Genomic DNA, 19716 nt, shown 5'->3' on the forward strand with positions numbered 1-19716 from the left:
GCTAAAGGGCCTGTTCTGTGCTGTATCGTTCTCTGTTCCATGTCCTATGAATAGAGGGGAAATAGCCAATAAAGCTAGAACCAAATTAATTTTACGAGGGGCATGGCACAAGCAGATTAAAATGGTCAGATGTGTTCATGCCATTAACAAATTCAAGCAGAAATTTACGGAACTGGGAGGTCGAAGCCAATGTATTAAGAACAGACACAAATTGCATAAGGGTGATGCTTAAATAAATGGAAAACAGAGGGAATTGGAAGAGAGGTAGAGCTGGGTATAAAGCAATCTCATGGATAGAAATGATGACATCAGCAAAGGGTGACATTTGGATGAAGGAGACGAGAGATGTATGGGTAATATCTGAAAACTGTTTATGCTCATCTGTCTTTCAATACAAATAACCCAATGAAAATAAAATAATTCTTCAGTTATGATATCGAACAATCTGATGAACAAACATTTCATCCATCAATTTAAAATTAACAATAATTATAAGATGCAAATTTCTACATTTAAATCAAATCTGGGGAGAAGGCAGGAGAATGGGGTTAAAAGGGAGAGATAGATCAACCATGATTGAATGGCAGAGTAAACTTGATGGGCCGAATGGCCTAATTCTGCTCCTATTACTTATGACCTTAAGAGGAAAAATACTTTCAATTGCCTTCACATATATGGAGTTTGAAATAGTTTTATTGCTAATAGTTATCCCAGCTAGATAGTCTTTCAGAAATGCGGTTTCAAAATAAAACTTTAAAAACATTCAAACAATTGTTTACCTGTATCAGACCACTCCCCAATGTTTCTGAATACTGTAAAAACATAGGTCTTTGTGTCTTATTAAAAGTTAATGCCACCACAGATATGGAGAAAATCAATTACATTAATTTGGTGCTATTAATCTAAGATGATACACAATTTGTGCAAGTTCCTAATAATACTTTTCCATTAATATTATTAATTTTTTGTTTAAATAAAATGTCATCAAAACAGAATGAAAATGTTTTTAAAAGTCACTTGACTGCTATTTCACAAACTATTTTGCTTTGTAAATTTACATACTTGCTTACATAGCTGTAAATGTATTGTATATTTTAACTGCATGATACGTGAAGGGCATGTTGTGTTAATTTATTCGTGTTACTTTAAGTAGATGGAAAAATACATATCTTAGAATCAAGACAACCTTGTTTTGGTGCCATCATCGCTCAATTTCTGTGCTCTCTCAACTCCAGTGCTTCTCTTTTCTCTTCATTCTGCTCATCAGTGTCTCAATAATTAAATTGGGTGGGTGAGGGAAAGGGATGTAGGATGTTCTTTATAAAGATGAGGTCATGCAGCATACCTCAACAAATCTCAACAGCTGCAGAATGGAGAACTACAGAACTCAGAAGAAGACCACCAGGAGGGTCTATGAAGCGAAGCCACTGCTTAATACCAGCAGTGATGTTCTTTATGACAGTATTATCCTCTCAGAAGGCCTGCTGTGTACATTTAAGTCAGATTCATCAGCCATGTAAGGACAGGTTAACCTTGATGGCACAGGCTTTGACTTACAAAGCTGAGTCAAAAGCAGATGGCACAGATGACTGTTGCAAGTAGTACTGGTCCCTAATCACAGGATGGTGTCCATGTTGGTCCCATCCATCTTCATCACGCATTTAAACCATTCTATGTGGTATTGGCAAACATAGCAATCAGGATGTTGGCTCCTCTCACCCTCCCAGATTAGGTGTAACAAGGTCTTCTTTTGCGGATCACCTCTTCTCCAGAGGAAATTCCAGTTATCCAAATATCTGAAGACCTGTCCCCTTGTTGCAGCTCCTTAGCGTTTGGCTGCTCTATTTTCCATTTCCAAACTCACTACCTCGTGGCACATGCTCAATTCTGGAAAGAGGGTCAATCAACCCACTTACATCCGAAAGCCACCTGTTACACCTCAATTAAATTCAACACAAATGCACCTGTCATATCATTCATTATAGTCACTAGCAGCTTTAGCCAATTATATAGAAGTGCCAAAAATAGCATTCGGTAAGACAAAAGTAGATGATGATACACTTGCAAAATGGATGCAGAGGAGTTCAGGAAGTACAGAAAGCCTACCTGAATAGGCGAAGATGTGGCAGATGGAATACAATGTGGAATAAAATAGGTCATCCATTTCAGTTGAAAGCAATATATTTAATAGGCTGAATTGGTACTCAGAGGGACCAGGTTACATTGTACATAAAACATTTAAAATTAGAATGATCTCAATTGCAAGAGGATAATCACAATTTGCTCTAATTTTACACTTGAAATATTATGTACAAGGTCTATTCTCCTACTCAAAGTATAATCTTGCACAAGAGAAAGTCCTACATGAGTTTACCAGAGTGATTCCTATCAGGAAATAATTTGTGTACAAGGAGAAGGGAGGCAGTCTTTTAAAATTTTAAAGAACGAGAGGTGAAAGTTCTCATTCAAACAAAAAAAATCTTATGGATTATAGATTTCTCTTGATTGCAATGGTTAGAAACCCAGCACCGGACTCAAGAAAAAAGGGTCAGCCTTGCAAGATAAAGATAAATTTGTTCATCTAGAGGACAGTGAATATTCAGAATCCTCTATCCAAGAAGGTTCATTCACTGAGTATATTCAAGACAGAAATCAATATATATTTTTGGTACTTAGGGAATCAAGGGGTATGAAGTTACCAACTAAAGTGATACTGAAGCAAAAGATCAGCCATAATCCAGAACCATTACAGCTTCTGTTTATGTTTTTAGCAACACCATCTTTCATAAAAAATAATCCAACAATTTGCAAGTTCATAATCAGCTTATAAAGTTCTGGTCGGGGCCTTTCTTGCTTAATGTCACATACAAGGTAATGACAGGCAATAAGTTGGAGTACAGTTTGCAAAAATGGCATAATCTAACTGCTTATGACAAGCATTGCTAGGATGGTATCCGGGACACTTACCTTTGTAAGCACTTACACAGATTCCAATGACAAGCTCCAAAGTTATGAAGGCAAATGGCATCAAAAACAAAGTTCTATTTCTTTCTTACTCTGTCCCTTTGTATAGATGACAGAAACACTTTACACTGCAGTATTCCTCTTGGTATCATCTAAAAACATCAATATAGAGCTCTCTATTCCTTTATCCATTTTCATGTAGATGGTGATAAAGTAAAGCATCAGTATAGACCCTTGAGGAACTTTTGCTACAGGACATCCACAGGAGAATATTTCCTTTAATTGAGTGGAGAATACCATTTTTGGAAAGGGCCAATTTACAAAACATTTCTAAGGGCCATTCATGCAAATGTTGGGAGGCCTGAACTTCCTGAAAGGTCCAAATTGATGTCATTTCCATTACTAGGTTGAATTCCACATTAAATTTCAACAATGGAGCAGGATCCATCATGGGTATTGACCTCCTCACCATCTAAGGGATCCACACGAATAACTGCCTCAAGAAGACAGCTAATATCATCAAAGATCCACACCACTCTGTCCACACTTTCATCTTGCTGCTACCATCAGGAAGAAGGTAAAGAACTATGACCTCCAGATTCAAGATAAATTCATCCCATGACCAACAGGCTCTTGAACCATATTGCACAATCTTAATCACCCAACCCTACCTTGACACCAAACTACTATGGACTGTGTATAGGTTGCACTACATACGGTAAATTGGCTTGCACTATTATGCTTTTGTTATACAGTGTAACTGTAAAATATACTGTAAACAATGGTACAATAAATTATTTGTTATGTTGTTGCATTATTGTGCCTGTAAAGCTGCAGCAATAATTTCATTGTTTTGATCCCACCGCATATTATATTAGATACTTTTGAACTGTCTTAAGTAATCCAGCCGTGACACTGTAAAATCTGTCCACAGATCCTGCTCCAGATTCAGCAGCTTCATTCACCTCTGTAAGGTGTAAACAGCTCAAAGAAAAGGGAAAAAGATCTAGTATTTTTCTTTTTGAATGGTTATTTAACTGAAACAGACCAAATTATTAAACAATGAAATGCATTTAAATATTTTTGTTTTTATTTTTTAAGTTCTTAGTTTTTAAACATTTTTAGTACCATTAATATTTTACTAGATTTTTACAATTATGAATTTTAGACACACAAAGTATTTGATAGTTATGTCAGTTTGTGATCCTGGAGGTATGCCTTAACCAGCAATTATAGTTACAGAGGATCGCTTTGATCAGGAGTTGGTTATGGGTATCCATTTAATACTGTAAATATTGAAAGGATGAGAAATAAAGGGGGAAAATTAATCAAATTAAAGTTGCCAAGTATTTCCTTTTCCCTCAAGATCATTTTTTTTGATTCACAGGATTTAATAAATGGAAATCAAATTAGGTCTATATTCTATACTGACAGAATTGATTGAAGCAGCTAGTTAACAAACTGATTCAATTGGGATAATGAATCCTCACTCTGCTTGATGAGATCAACAGACAGTAAGCACATGGACAAGTTTAACCTACCATAATGTCTGCACACCCAATTACATCAGAGACCCAGCATGAGAAACTAAAGAAAAAATGTTAAATGTTCTTGAATTTGAGTTTGTCATAAATACAACTTATAATCTATGTCTCTATATATTGCTAGAAAATGGATGCCAAGCATTGAGGTAGATCAATTCAGCCCAGATATAATTCACACTAGACTAAATATAGGTTACACCCGTTTTAATTTCACTCTCTTTCTCCATCTCCTAAACAATTTCACAAGCTTGTCAATATTTTTGCTGATAAACATATGAGATACATTCTACACAGAAGTCTATATAGACAACAATCATTACTAGATAGATTATTATGAGTTCCCATTCCTTGAAATTTCCCAGACATTTCAAGCTTACTCACATTAAATTGCATGTCACATCTCTGGATCCATAATTTTAATCAGCTTGTCATCCTGATTTTTTCTCCCCAGGAAAGTATAATATTACTATTCACATTTTGTCACACATCTTACTTTGGCATCAATAAATGTGGAGATCATGTTTGTGATTTAGATTTAGGTACAAAAAAGATCTGTGTTTGTTGTTTGTCAAGTAATTTTATTCTAATTACATTTTACAGATCACATTAAAACACTTTTGAAAATCTAACAACATTACATCTACATCTCACTGATTCCAATGGTCATTTCTTCAAACAAAAAAGATTACTTTTATCAAATTCATTCTACTTCTCTTGATTAATATTGTGATATAATTTATGTTAATGCAATGAAATGTATGCTAATGTTGGGAACGACTTAATAAAGTCTACGCATGCGCGGGAGTTCTTCTTCTTGAAATCATGTCTCCAAGCAATTAACACATTGTTGCTGATTTGTCATTGGTCTGATTTATCCTTCACACCCACCTTGAACAGTTTATCAGCTATATTCCCAATCCAATATTTACATATTGAAGCAGGAGTGGAAAATTGTATCCAGAGATTCTGCCAATTTCATAGTATCACATTTCTGTAATTTAAGTACCCCCCTCCCCAGAACAATTCCTTTCTTTCTCTTAACATATTCACTTAATCCAAACCTACCTCATGTATAACACAGACATCTCTCCATTTTTTTTCCAGAAACTAACAAAATACTTCATACTTCTGTCATATCTTCATTCTTCCTTGAAATTAGCTTTTCTCCTAAACGTGTCTTTAATTGCCTAATAACATAAAATTTTATCCTTGCACAACTATTTTTATATTCATAAATTGACATTTTAACATTCATTTTGGTATTTGATATAATATTTGGAAAATAAATAAAATTAAGGGGCAAAAATCACTTTCAAAGAAATCTGGCTCCACCTCACTAATTATTGAATTATTGAAGTGTTCTTTGCTTAATGGATGAAGGAAGGAGGAGCGATGACACTTAACTCAAAAATAACAATGCTTGATCTGTTCAGTCATTTGCTTAATTTGCTGTTTTATTAGTTGGATATTTATGTATCTGCTTGCCTGTGGTTACTGTTTTTGGTGTTACTCATGAGCTTATGTTTCCAATTCAATTTGGCTAATCTAGGATCTTCAAACGAAAGGTTGTATAATTAAAACCTCAAAGAAAAAGGATAGATAATTTTCTTGGAGGAAAGTTGAAAGTAAGTCATTCAAGCTAGTAAGGTGTTAAAGTCTTTCACGTTGGCCCCACCAGCAGGTGTCAAGGATATATGGGTAGTCTAATGCCTTGCTCTGTCTAGAGCTTTGGTAGGCAGCAGCATTTGCTGATTTTTAGACTTTTAGATGTGTGTATTTTTACAATGTGACATAGGGAGTCAAATTTCAAATTCCTTCAAAAAAGTTGACAAGTACTTTATTGGGTTCATGACTAACATAGTATCAACAAACAATATAAGAAAAGATAGCATATTGATGGCAAGTTTCCGAAAATGGCATCAGAATATACAAATACATTTTGTGTAACAGTTGTTGCGTGGTGTCCACCAGTGACCTGGTTGGCACAGTAAGTGCACGTATTTCTTATTCCTTTCTATGTTTATGAATACCACATGGAACAAATATTGCAAACACCGTTTCCACTTCATTCACCTGATCATGTAGCAGAATACTGCATCCATCTGAGTGGACACCGCGACGTGCATTACGTAAGAAAAACTTACGTTACAATACATTGTATCTTTGGCTTCATTTGTAAGTAAAGGCAAATTTCATTGGCACAACTTTGGTCCTCATGTTGATAAACAGCAATAAAAATTTCCAAAGGTGATGGAAAGACTGGGTGCTGAGCGCTCTCTTATACCTGCATTAAGGAGGCAATTAAACACACCTGAGCAATTACAAACGCCTGTGAAGCCATGTGTCCCACACATTATGGTGCCCTGAAATGGGGGGGACCATGTATAAACATGGATAGGTGACGTTTCAGAGTGCTGGAGTAACTCAGTGGATCAGGCATCATCTCTGGAGAACATGGATGGGTTATGTTTCACAGAGTGCTGGGGTAACTCAGTGGGTCAAGCAGCATCTCTGGAGAACATGGATAGGTGATATTTCACAGAGTGCTGGAATAGCTCGGTGGCTTGGGCAGCATCTCTGGAGGACATGGATAGGTGACGTTTCGCGGGGTGCTGGAGTGGCTCGGTGGGTCGGGCAGCGTTTCTGGAGAGCTTGGATGGGTGGCGTTTTACGGAGTGCTGGCGTGGCTCGGCAGGTCGGGCAGCATCTCTGGGGAGCGTGGATAGGTGGTGTTTCACAGAGTGCTGGAGCGGCTCGGCGAGTCGGGCAGCGTCTCTGGGGTACGTGGATGGGTGGCGTTTCGTGGAGTGCTGGAGTGGCTTGGCAAGTCGGGCAGCATCTTCGAAGGGCAAGGGTAGGTGATGTTTCACAGTGCTGGAGTGGCTTGGCGGGTCGGGCAGCGGCTCTGGAGAGCGTGGATGGGTGGTGTTTCGCGGAGTGCTGGAGTGGCTCGGAGGGTTAGGCAGCATCTCTAGAGATCGTGGGTAAGTGATGTTTCACAGAGTGCTGGAGTGGCTCTGTTGAGAGTTGAGACCCTTTTTCTGTCTGAAAAAATACCTTGTTCTTCAGGCTGTTGTTGTGACCTACTTGAAGGCATTTCATGTTCAGGGACTGCATGAAAAAGTTTATATTCACACAATATTCACAGTATTCACAGTATTCACACACACACTGTAACAGCTTTGTAGCTAACATGGGTCTGATGTTGTTTGTCTCCGTCACGGTCGTTGTGGAGCTTCCGGAAGTTGACTCGACTTGGTCCGTATAAAAGGTAAACAAGAGACAGTATGTTGCCAAACTGAAGATTGGCTCAGTTTCTTTGTTTTGATGTCCAATTTATCTCCCCAAATTTTTTTATTGACTTTAAAAAGTATGAAAATATATCATAAACTGTCGTTGTGTTTTTGACACCACGATAATTTTGACATTTTAAATTTGAATATAATAAAAAATAATTAACTCACCCCAAAATCACTACTACCATAGGATACTTCATTGGGGTTTATGAAAAGCAGTAGAGGTTTGGAGCCTCCGTGGTTTAACTTACCGAGGTTCTGACCCCCATAACGAAAGTTGTGACAATGAATCTTTGCTAGGTGGAATACCAGACATGTTACTGTATTTTTCTCCTGGTATTGATGAAGATATTTCCCTAGATCATTATCAAAATGTACATGTATGAGGGGACATGTGAAGTTTATTTATGAATTAAATATTAATGACTAAATGTGGCAGAGTTTTTATGACACTTTTTTGGTGTCCAAAATGGTGGTAAAATGATGAAAATCCGTCAGTCATGAAAAAGGTTTTTGACTTTCGGTCTTGAAGTTATTTAATTTATATCTGTTATTTATAAAGTTTCTTATGATGGTTAGATTTTTGTTAAGAACAGTGTATTGGTGTAAAAACCTGAATAATAATCTTGTTCCTAAAAATCTCTCCAGTATTGTAAAAATACACATATACAGTGTGGAAATAGACCCTTCAGCCCAACAAATCCGCGCCGACAGCAATCACCCCGTACACCAGCACTATCCTACACACTCAGGACAATTTGCCATTTACAGAAGCCCATTAACCTACAAACCTGTACATCTTTGGAGTGTGGGAGGAAATTGGAGCACCCAGAGAAAGCCCACGTGGTCACAGAGAGAACACACAGACAGCACCAGTAGTCAAGATTAAACCCAGGTCTCTAGCTCTGTAAGGCATCAACTCTACCACTAAGCCACTGTGCTGCTCCCTCTGATATGCACTCTGCACTGCCTTACCTGCACCAAAATACCATCCTGGAAAGTTTCCAGTCAGGTTTCAGGGCCCACCACAACAGAGAGTCTGCCTTGTTGAAGGTACACAACGACCTGCTTCTCGCCATCGACACCGGCGACTGTGCAATCTTGTTCTTTCTCGACCTCAGCGCAGCGTTCGATACAGTGGACCACACCATCCTTATTGACCGTCTCCGGTACGGGGTTGGCGTTGATGGCACTGCCCTGAGCTGGTTCGTTTCCTACCTCAAAAATAGGAGTTTCTCCATCAACATAGGCAATTATTCCTCTTCCCCAGCTAGCCTCTCCTGCGGGGTTCCACAAGGCTCTATCCTAGGCCCCATTCTCTTCTCTCTGTACATGCTCCCCCTCGGCCAAATCATTCAAAGGCACGGCATTTCTTTCCACAACTATGCGGATGACACACAGCTTTATCTCCCCCTGAAACCCAACAACCGGTCAAATTTAATCAGCCTCATGCACTGCCTTGAGGACATAAAATGTTGGATGGCACAGAACTTCCTTCAACTAAACAAGTCTGAGGGCAAGTCTGAGGTCATCCTATTCGGCCCCCCTCGACTCCATCAAAACGATAACAGGCAGCCTTGGAAGCCTATCCTCCCTAGTCAAACCGCATGTCAAAAACCTTGGCGTCATATTTGACTCTGCATTAAAGTTTGACAAGCAAGTCAACGCTGTGGTAAAAGCCAGCTTCTTCCAGTTTCGTACCATAGCTAAAATCAAACCATTCCTCCAATTTGACGACATTGAAAAAAACATCCACGCATTCATTTCCTCCCGCCTAGATTACTGCACCTCCCTATACACTGGGATTGGACAATCATCCCTGTCCCGCCTGCAATTGGTCCAAATCGCCGCAGCGAGACTCCTGACGGGTACCTGTAAAAGGGACAACATCACCCTGATTCTGACCTCTCTCCACTGGCTCCCAGTACGGTACAGAATCAACTTCAAGCTCCTCCTATTCACATACAAAGCCCTAAACGGGCTTGCCCCCCCCCCCCCAATATCAAAAATCTTCTAACCCACCACTCTATCTCCAGGTCCCTCAGGTCGGCCGACTTGGGGCTACTCACTATCCCGCGGTCTAGGCTTAAGCTCAGGGGTGACCGCGCTTTTGCGGTTGCAGCTCCTAGACTCCTTTAAGTCCAGGCTCAAAACCTATTTCTACTCCCTAGCATTTGAGGCCCTCTGAGGGGGCGCTGTGAACTGTTTATGTATGTGCTGTTATGTTTGTGTGCCATTGTATGTTCGTTCTTAGTACCTGAACTGATGTACAGCACTTTGGTCAAAGTGGGTTGTTTTTAAATGTGCTATACAAATAAAATTGACTTGACTTGACTTGTTCTGCGATTGCCTCTACACTTTACCAGCATGGAGTCCAATGGGGCAGCACATATTTTTGCAATTTCTCACCATCAAGCAGGAATATCTATTAGACAATAGACAATAGAAAGTGGCCCTGCATCAGGAAAATGACCCCAATCAAATGAATGGGCACAAATGGCTGTCAAGAAGATGGTAAACCATATATTTTACTTAATTTGATTCAGTTGGTTAATTTTAATTTTATTTTTTTAAGTGCTTCCATTTTTTCATTTATACATATGTTATGTCTCGACCCGAAACGTCACCCATTCCTTCTCTCCTGAGATGCTGCCTGACCTGCTGAGTTACTCCAGCATTTTCTAATACCTATGTTACGTATATATACACTATGTTATTTTATATTATATCATATATAATGCCAATATTTTAAATAGTTCCTGTGTGTTAAGCATGTTCATGAATGTCAAATTACCAAAAGTTTAATGTCAATATCTGCTTTCTCCATCTGTAAAATGTATGTACAATGCATAATTTATGTTTTTGTATGTTGTCTGAGTCTGTGCCTGTGATACTGCTGCAAGCAGGATTTTCAATGTGCATATATCTCACCATACGTGTGCATATGACACTAAACTTGACTTGACGTGAATCTTACAACATCTGCTTCTGATTCCACATCTCTAAAGACGTTATGTTTCAAATAGAATATAAATAATGTTGTTGGAATACAACTATATTTTACAGGATTCTCCTCGTTCATCTCCAGCACATAAATTGCAAATAATTTTAGTCAGAATTATGCAGCACAAAAACAGGTTATTTTGACCAAGTCATCCATGCTGACTAATATGTCTATCTGAGCTAGTCTGATTAGCCTGCTTTTGGCCCTTATCACTCTAAACATTTCCTATTCATGTACCTGTCCAAATGTCTTTTAAATATTGTAATTGTTCCCTCCTCCACCACTTTCTCTGCCAGCTCATTTCATATACCCACCACTTAGTGTGTAAAAAGGTTGCTTCTCAGGTCCCCTTTAGTCTTTCTCCTCAGACCTTAAACCTATGACCTCTAATTTTTGAAACCCCAATCTGGGGGAAAAATATCTATCTTATCCATGCTCCTCATGATTTTAAACCTAAGGTCACCTCAATGCCTTTAGTCCTGGGAAAATAGCCCCAACCTATCCAGTCTCTCTATATAACTCAAATCCTCCATACTCGAGTCCATACAGCATTCTTGTGAATCTTTTAGTTTGGTTTACTTTACACAATGTGGAGACTGGCCCTTCAGCCCATTGAGTCCATGCCGACCATCGATCACCCGTATTATGTTCTATGTTATCCCACTTTCGCATCCTACATAACAGAAGCAATTTACAGAAGTCAATTAACCTACAAACCTGTACGTCTTTGGAATGTGGGAGGAAATTTTACTTAGTATGGCTGTATGGTAACTCAAATTTCACTGTACCTTAATTGGTACATGTGACAATTAAATTGAATCTTGAATCTTGAAACCAGGGCACCCGGAGAAAACCCACACAGTCACAGAGAGAATGTGCAAATTTCACACAGACAGTGCCCATAGTCAGGATCGAACCCATCCCTGGTACTGAGAGGTAGCAACGCTACTACTGCGCCACTGTGCCGCCCTTTTGTGCACCTTTTCCAGCTTAATCACATCTATCCTGCGTTATGGCGACAACAGCTGCTTATAATATTTCATGAGTGATCTTTTCTGGTATGGATATAACATGACATCACAACTCTTGTGCTGAGTGCCCCATCTAATGAAGAAAAGCATGCCCCATACATTTTCTTCACCATCTTGGAAACATAAGAGACTGCAGATGCTGGAATCTTGAGCAAAATATTTTGATCAGTCTGAAGAAGGGTCCCAACCTGAAACATTGCCTGTCTTTTTCCCTCCACAGGAGCTCACCTGTTGAGATCCTTAAATATTTTGTGTTATTACTTTCAAAGAACTATGCACTTGTACTGCTGTGTCTCTCAGTTCTACAACTCTCTCCAGGGACCTGCCAATCACTGTGTATGTCCTAAAATTATGGCATAATGTTTATTAATGAGCTAAAATGAAACCAATCCAAAAAACAGAGGTTACATAATTTATCTCATGCATAAGTACTGTGGTTGATATAGTGGAAGCTCAAAACCTGCTTCACAGCACCATCATGTAGCCAGAGTGTGAAACTACACCAGTCAAAATCAGGTGCAGAAATCTGACTGCAAAACCCTATTCAGGCAGAGTTAACAATTAGTTACAAACTATGCCTGATGCAAATGTTCAATTTTACATGTAGCTGATTTGCTATTTTATTACTAATCTATTATAATGAGACAAACAACATTATCAACACTACCCAAGGAAATAATTAGTTCCAGCAAGTAAGTATCCTCCCATTCCCTCTTCCTACTCCTGGACTACTAGTTCCTGACTTTCCAAAGATAATACTTCGTGCTTCAACTTCCTCCATGGACAAAAGTCAGTTATCATTCTTGGCACCCACATAAACAGTGTAATCTTACCATTGATTCAGTCTCCTCTCCTCTATTGCATCTCATGCTGCTAACAAGACAAATATCTTTACACCATATTTTTCACCAAGTCTTTTTTACTATTGAATAACAGTGCATAAAAGTACAAAGTTTCAATTTTTCTATATCTTTCAATTCCATTGGTGCTCAAAATCTATCAATCTCAATCCTGCGTATCCTCACCAAGTAAGCATTTAAGGCCCTCTGAACAGAGAATTACAAAAACAGAGTAAAAACCTATGATTAGAGGCCAGAGACTTCATTTCTAAACTCTTTCCAGACAAAATTGCCTTTCAATATCCACCGTGTCAAACAAAATCATTTGTTAAACTCCAAAAATGTATAGATCCATTCTATACACTTATTTTTAGAATCCTTGTTCTATACTAAGAGAGATATGCTTTTCCTTCACAAATATGTATATAATAATCCATAAAAATTTCAAAATACTACAAGATTTCAACAAAACATACTCCAATGGTCCAAACCACTTGTATTAAAGAGTTACACAATTTTCTACAGAGCCTAAAGTTGCTATAGGCATGTGTGCCCTGTAGAGTTGAATAAGCAACTGCTCAACACCTAACTAATAATTTATCTCGATTCAAGATGCTGCAAATGCTGTAACTGAAATTAAAACTCTAAGAGATAAATTATTCTCCAATTCAAAGGAAATTCCGCAGGTATTCGCAAATATATATTGTATAATTATCTTGCAAATGAAAAAGATACTTTTAACATGCATTTCTTGTCCATCATACTGGTTTAAACATACATTTTTTTGAGGTGTTATACAAATTTAAATGTGGCTACTTGATAAGCCTTTATTATCGTTAAAGATATTGCAGACATAAAGCTAATAACACAGTTGGGTAAATTATCAAACTTACACAAATTTGTCACTAGGCTCCCACAAGTCACAAATGCTCAACAAATTATTTTTAGCTATATTTTGCAACAACTCAAAAGAAAATATTTAAATAAATCATTGGAGATATTTCGCACTAATCTGGTCAAATTTATCTAACTGTTTTCAGCTTCTTCCAAAAGCTTGAGCTTAGATTTGAGCTTTGATACAGTCAACTGAACTGGAATCATCACCAATTTCACAAAATGCAACAATGTCAGCCAGTTGAATATTTTATTTTAGTTTTTGATGTATTTGATGAAAACTGAAGATCAAATATCAAAAGGATTATGCAGTTAAAGTACAATCGAGTGTCTTAAAAATGATAGGTGATCTGGAAAAAAAGCGAAAAGAGTCTTTTCTCTAGAATGGAAGACGAACTAGACAAAACTAGTTAAAATCCACTAAGAACATTTGCCTAGTCCTTTCCCGCAGCCCCTTGTAAAGACACTTGCATTTACAAAAGTGCCTTAGCATGTTCAAAATCTATGGAGTCTGCTAAGTATTTTCAAAGTGCAGTCACTGTTTGAATTGAAAAACCCAGAAACCCATTTGCAATAAAACAAGAGAAAAGGGACTGCAGGTTCCTTGTCGTTGTTAAGCTGAAAATTTCTGACAGATGCAAAACCAGGAAAGTCCATCTCAAGACATCTACACAAGCTAAACCCATAGTTCTGACATGTCTTACCTGATCCAATGATTCCCCATCAGAGAAATGCTACATCAAAGGATCTATCGATACAATAGAGGTTCTCCCACTACTGGGCTGTCAAAACCCGTCATTCTCAATTGCTCCAAAAAGGACAGAACTTCGTTACAGTTCTTAAAAAGATACAGCTAACTCGGAATCCCCCTTCATAGCAATGTGAAGTAGAAATATCTCAAAGACCCCAAAACCACGAAATATGCTGGTGGAGGTGGCTGAATCTACTAGACTATCTGACATCAGCTCATTTGTCTGGTGATAGTAAGCATCAATACCACAAACTATTCCGTGGCAACTGGAGATGGGTAAATGCCACAGAAGAAAAATAATTTCTCATAAACATGGTTCAACTGTGATACACATAACTGTTATCTCAAACTTTGATTTGCTTGTCTTACATATCAGATACTATTAATTGAGCACTCCGTTTAGATGTAATACAACATTTTTAATGCTTCACAAAATCAAAACAAAGTGGCATTGAGAATCTTGATGCTTGTCCTAAAACAAAGAGTAGTGATTCCAGCTTCATTGAATACATCACTGAAAGTTTTGTTCACATAAATTCTGGCATAAATTGAAATCCCAAACTATAGAAACATATATTATATAAAGTTAGCTGATGGTTGTGCAATGGATCTCACTGCATATTACAGGCCAGCGATGAGATACTTAAATGTTATAAACAAAAGTTTTTGTATGGCTACATTTCACCATTGACTTTTGGTTGGATAATTATTAATGTCAAAAAATATTTATAAGATTTTCTGTACATGATTAACAGAGTGCTAAAATCATGAATACAGAAATTTACTTTTAAATGAATTAAGTGACATACTTTAAAATATAAAGTAATGCTCTTATATTAAAACATACGGCTACAACAAACAGTTCTAACGGTAAAATGCTGTACAGACCAATAAAAACAAATCAAAACATATAAGTATTGCTATAAAATTAACAGATTTAAATATGACACTGGTTTAATGAAAGTACCAGAAACACTCCTTCGGTATTTAATTGGCATATATCCACAATACCTGCTTTGATGAAAATGCCTCAAATAGCAAGATCTTTCACAGATTTGCTTGATTGATTTAAAAAGAAACGGTAACAGATGTGTCACCTTATTTATCAACTACATATTTAAGTAATTAGCCGCTACAACAACTTTTTACAACAAAGACCAATATCATTAATTCCGTATAAACAGACCGCCATTTTGCGGAATATTAACCAGCTCACCAACCACATTTCCAATAGGATTATGGTGATCGGATTACCAAATAGTTCATTGTTAATATCACCCAGTTGTATCATTCACGGTTAACCGAGCGGAAAGTCCAATTCAAAATGTCAAGTAACAATAAGAGATCGTCTGTGCAATAAACTCAAAATTATATTGTCGCAATGGACAAAAAATAAAATTGTCACTTCCACTTTTATCAATGATCTAGGCAAATATTTAACACCTTCTCAAGTTAATGTTTAACCAAAAACCAAACGATTACCAACTGCACGTGGTCAAGAGCGTAAATCAAATATAAAACCACCAACCAAATCCAATGCAAATAATCTACATTCATTAGCAGAACAAATATCTAACATCTTACAATAAAAATTTTAAAAAGACATACCTCCCCTCTTTTCAATACAGTCAAAATACAACTTTCAAATAATGATTTAAACCTCTCGAACTTACCAGATTGGAATTTGTTGCATTCGAGTCGTCTTCTGGGAACGGTATATAGACAGCTAAGGCCACACAATTGGCGAAAATAGTTAGAAGAATAATTATTTCGAATGGCCTGAGACAACGCGTTAAGGAGTCTTTATAAACAGTAAATCATAATCTGAAAACAAAACTTTACATTTTCCTCATTATCTAAAATAGTGAAAAAATGTCTTCTAAATTAGCTGCAGGCAACTCAGATGAACTATATGAGTGTGTCACATGTCTTTGCATGTTAAAAGTCAACAAGCATGTAAGTATTTCAAAAAATAATAATTCATGAGCATGTTTTGTGGGGCATTTACCAGCATCTTCCTTGATGTTCAGATTACTCTTGATGGTCAATTTAATGCCTCCTTGGCAAGATCTTCATATTGCAGAGAATCACCTGCTATTCATAAATGGTTATGTGCAGCCGCTCAAGGATTTAGATGCTTTCCCTTTCCCACCTTCATCTTCCACCAAATCAGTCCTGTTTCTCATGACGTCCCTCAGTGAATCATCCAAAAACATATCAAGACATTCGTGTGCTGATGATACCTGGCTTTATCTCACACCTCCCTCCTCTTCTTCAACTGCTAACTTGGGTGTCCAAAATAAGATAACCAGCAATTTTCTCCATTATTGTAACCATTTTTTCCAATTCACATCACAAACTCCCTTTTCTATCCATCCCGTCCTTTCTTTATTCGTTTAACAGTTTTGGACCGATCAACATTATTCATAATCATACTATTATCCCCAAGCTAAGCTTTGAATTTCATCTCCTCTTCATCAAAAATCCCAGCAAGAGTCATGGAGTAAAACAACATGACTCTGCCCTTCACCCCCACTCATCCGACTAAGATGCCCCATTCATGCTAGTCCCACTTGTTCGCGTCTGCCCCATAACCCTCTAAACCTTTCCTAACCACGTACTGTCTAAACATCTGAAATATTATCCCAATTTTATGTGATCAGTTTCTGACCTCCTTATCCAAATCTTATTATATCTAGATTTCTCGATTTCTGAATTGTCTCCAATTTACATGTTCCGAGCTCATTCAGAACTCTATTGCCTGTATCCTAATTTACCCTAAACCCCATTCATCGTCATCTTGTGCTTGCTGATGTATATTGGTTCCAAGTCCATCTTAATGTAAATTTGAAAGCTCTCATCTGTGTTTTCAAATCTCTGTACTATCACAAATTCCTGCAGTCCTGCAACAATATGTTTCAGCATTCCTCCAATAATTTACCTTTATGCATCTCTGATTTGACCTCTTCCACCAGATGTCTGTGGTCTGCTTTTGAATTTGATCCTCAAATATTTTTCTACACTAGTCCTGAAAACCCTTTTATGTGGTCAGGCAATCCTAATGTTTTTTTAATGTTTTATTATCTTGTAATTATTTTTACTAAAACCGCTGTGCATGTTGTTGGGAAGTTCTGACCACATAGCACATCAGAATATGCACATCTGGGGTTGTGTCTATATTTGGATATGACTATACATAGTTCGAAATATATATTTTTTATTGCTTAAGCTAGTTGAAATTAATTCATTATTTCCTTTCTTAAAGGATATTTCCATTCGACTATATTGATACATGCTCGCCTTACGGGGTTCTTAAGAGTCAAACAGAAGAGGGCCCGTGGTGGCCGTGTGGTCGCAGCGTTAACTTGTTTTTTCTGCTTGCTGTACTGTTGTCTTTTCCTTTGGGTTGAGTTGGCCGTAGAGACCATATTGTTGTCCATCATCGCAGCGGCTTTGGCTTGTCTGGCCGCGTCGATTGCTGCCTGCCACGACAGGGCAGCCCCCGGACTTGGTATGTGCTCTGGAGCCAAACCGTCTGTATTGGCATTGGGAAGGCCATGTGTAAGGACTGCCCGCTTGTTACCATAATTGGTGCCTGGAATAAAAATATCTTGCAAAATATTTTCAAATGTATAAACCAAATAGTCCAACCCGCAGTATTCCTCGCCCCATTAATTGCTGTTCAATCCTGATAATTATCCGATTTTCAATCATGAGAAATCTAAAATATTAATCAATTCCAAGCGATAAGTTATTTCTGTGTGAAATTAAAAGACAGTAACCAGGTTATTCGTGTGCTTATCAAAATTACGGTTTAACATAAGAGCTGTAACTTTAAACGATAAATTCACATGGTGGAGCCATTTCCTTCGCGAATGATTACAAAAAAACTGAAGAAAAACAAATCTTCCATAGTTTAAAGGAATAATGATTCATCGCCTGGGCGGGGGGTGGGGTGGTGCTCAAAAATGCCAAATTTAGATATTCTTCATAATCTGTACGTTTTTTTTCTCGAAACATTCTTCACATATTGAAAATAGTATTTGACTATTAGAAGCATTTATTTCTGAAATAAAGGAACACTCAACACATCGCAAATTAATTTCATGCGAAACACATGTGTAGCGGTACTGCTTCAAATCAATGTTTCACATGCATGTCTGCAGGTTAATCTTCGGGAGGAAAAAAAATCCAAGACATCGCATAAAACAAACTATTTGATCAAACTGCCGGTTTAGTATTGGTATAAAACCCAAGCACCCACCGGTTACGTTTGAGGAAATGAGATTTGTGATGCCCTTCTCTTTTTTCTTTCCCCTCTTACAATTCTTACCTTGATGATTTTCTTCGGGAATATACATCCTTTTGCTTCCAATCACCATTTAAATAAGCCAATGTTTTCTTCCACAAAAGCGATTTATTACCTGGTCCCCATTATTATTATTACTATAAAACGCAAGTAACTGATCCTCTCTACCTCCCTCTTTCTCACAGCACATCCTGACTACATCCGGGGCTTCACGAAGAGCACATCACACACATTCCAGGCTCGCTTTCGCTCTGTTCGGTAGAAATTATTGTGTGTGTGAAGCGGGAGGAAGAATAGAGAATCCAGGGCAGCTCTCCAAGGGTTAAATCGTGTATTTCAATAAATGACAGAGGAATGATAAATAAAAAAGTGACAGAAGAAGCCATGAAAGAGAGGCGATGGAAAAAAATGAAGTCGTGCAGGCCATTCCCTGCAATAACTGAAGGAGTTCTGCGAGCTGTCTGCTGACCGTTTCCAGATGTTGTTACGTGTAAAATAACCTAGCGCAATTTTTTTCCCCCTGTGCCTGGAAACAGTTTATGGAGCCATGACGTTAAATAAGCAAGTACACAACTTCTCCACAAGCCATTACATTTTTTTTTAAATTCTAGTCTTCAGCCAACATCTTTAGTTAGCGTTATTTTTTTCATTCTTGCATTGCGCACCCATAGCATTTTGCTAATATAAGATAATGCAAAATAAAACCATCCTAAGGTTTCTTTCTACCTACGACGATTTGTTCTGAATGTAAACATTACCTGCATTCATTTTTGTATTAATTGGTAAAGGATAAAAGAGCCTATTAATTTTAGCGGTCTCTCTTCATCAATATAAAGCACAGATGAAAATATAAGGTCTAAAGGTGTGCAGTCCAAATCTCAGGGAAAAGACTAAATTCTGTTCAAAATAACAATGACTGAAATTGGAAGTACTGCTCATTATGAATTGTGTCATTTAACTATCGAATTCAAAACAGTTGGATATGAATTTAGGATATCAGATTAATCTATGTATGTTTAGGTTTACTTCAGAATTCCAGAATGGGCAGAAATGCAATGGGATGTCCAGTTTTATGGCAAAATAG

At 37.6% G+C, this 19716-nt stretch overlaps 1 protein-coding gene across 6 annotated transcripts in view; it reads right to left on the reverse strand.

The window, feature by feature from the left end:
• Nucleotides 1-19130, reverse strand: part of LOC144603513 (voltage-dependent L-type calcium channel subunit alpha-1C-like) — a 305941-nt gene extending 286811 nt beyond the window's left edge. For 5 of the 6 annotated variants that reach the window (XM_078416795.1, XM_078416797.1, XM_078416793.1 and 2 more), the window contains exons 1-2: nt 17616-17674; nt 15997-16102 (exon numbers count right to left, since the gene is read on the reverse strand). In XM_078416795.1, the coding sequence (XP_078272921.1) occupies nt 15997-16102; nt 17616-17617 (108 nt within the window). In that variant the 5' untranslated portion in view covers nt 17618-17674. Of the gene's footprint in view, nt 1-15996; nt 16103-17593; nt 17919-18656 lie in introns of those variants that run through there. The other variant, XM_078416799.1, reaches the window with a different exon arrangement.
• Between the last annotated feature and the right edge of the window lie 586 nt (nt 19131-19716).

The sequence above is a fragment of the Rhinoraja longicauda genome, chromosome 20 (genome assembly GCF_053455715.1).
Source record: "Rhinoraja longicauda isolate Sanriku21f chromosome 20, sRhiLon1.1, whole genome shotgun sequence".
Lineage (NCBI taxonomy): Eukaryota > Metazoa > Chordata > Chondrichthyes > Rajiformes > Arhynchobatidae > Rhinoraja > Rhinoraja longicauda.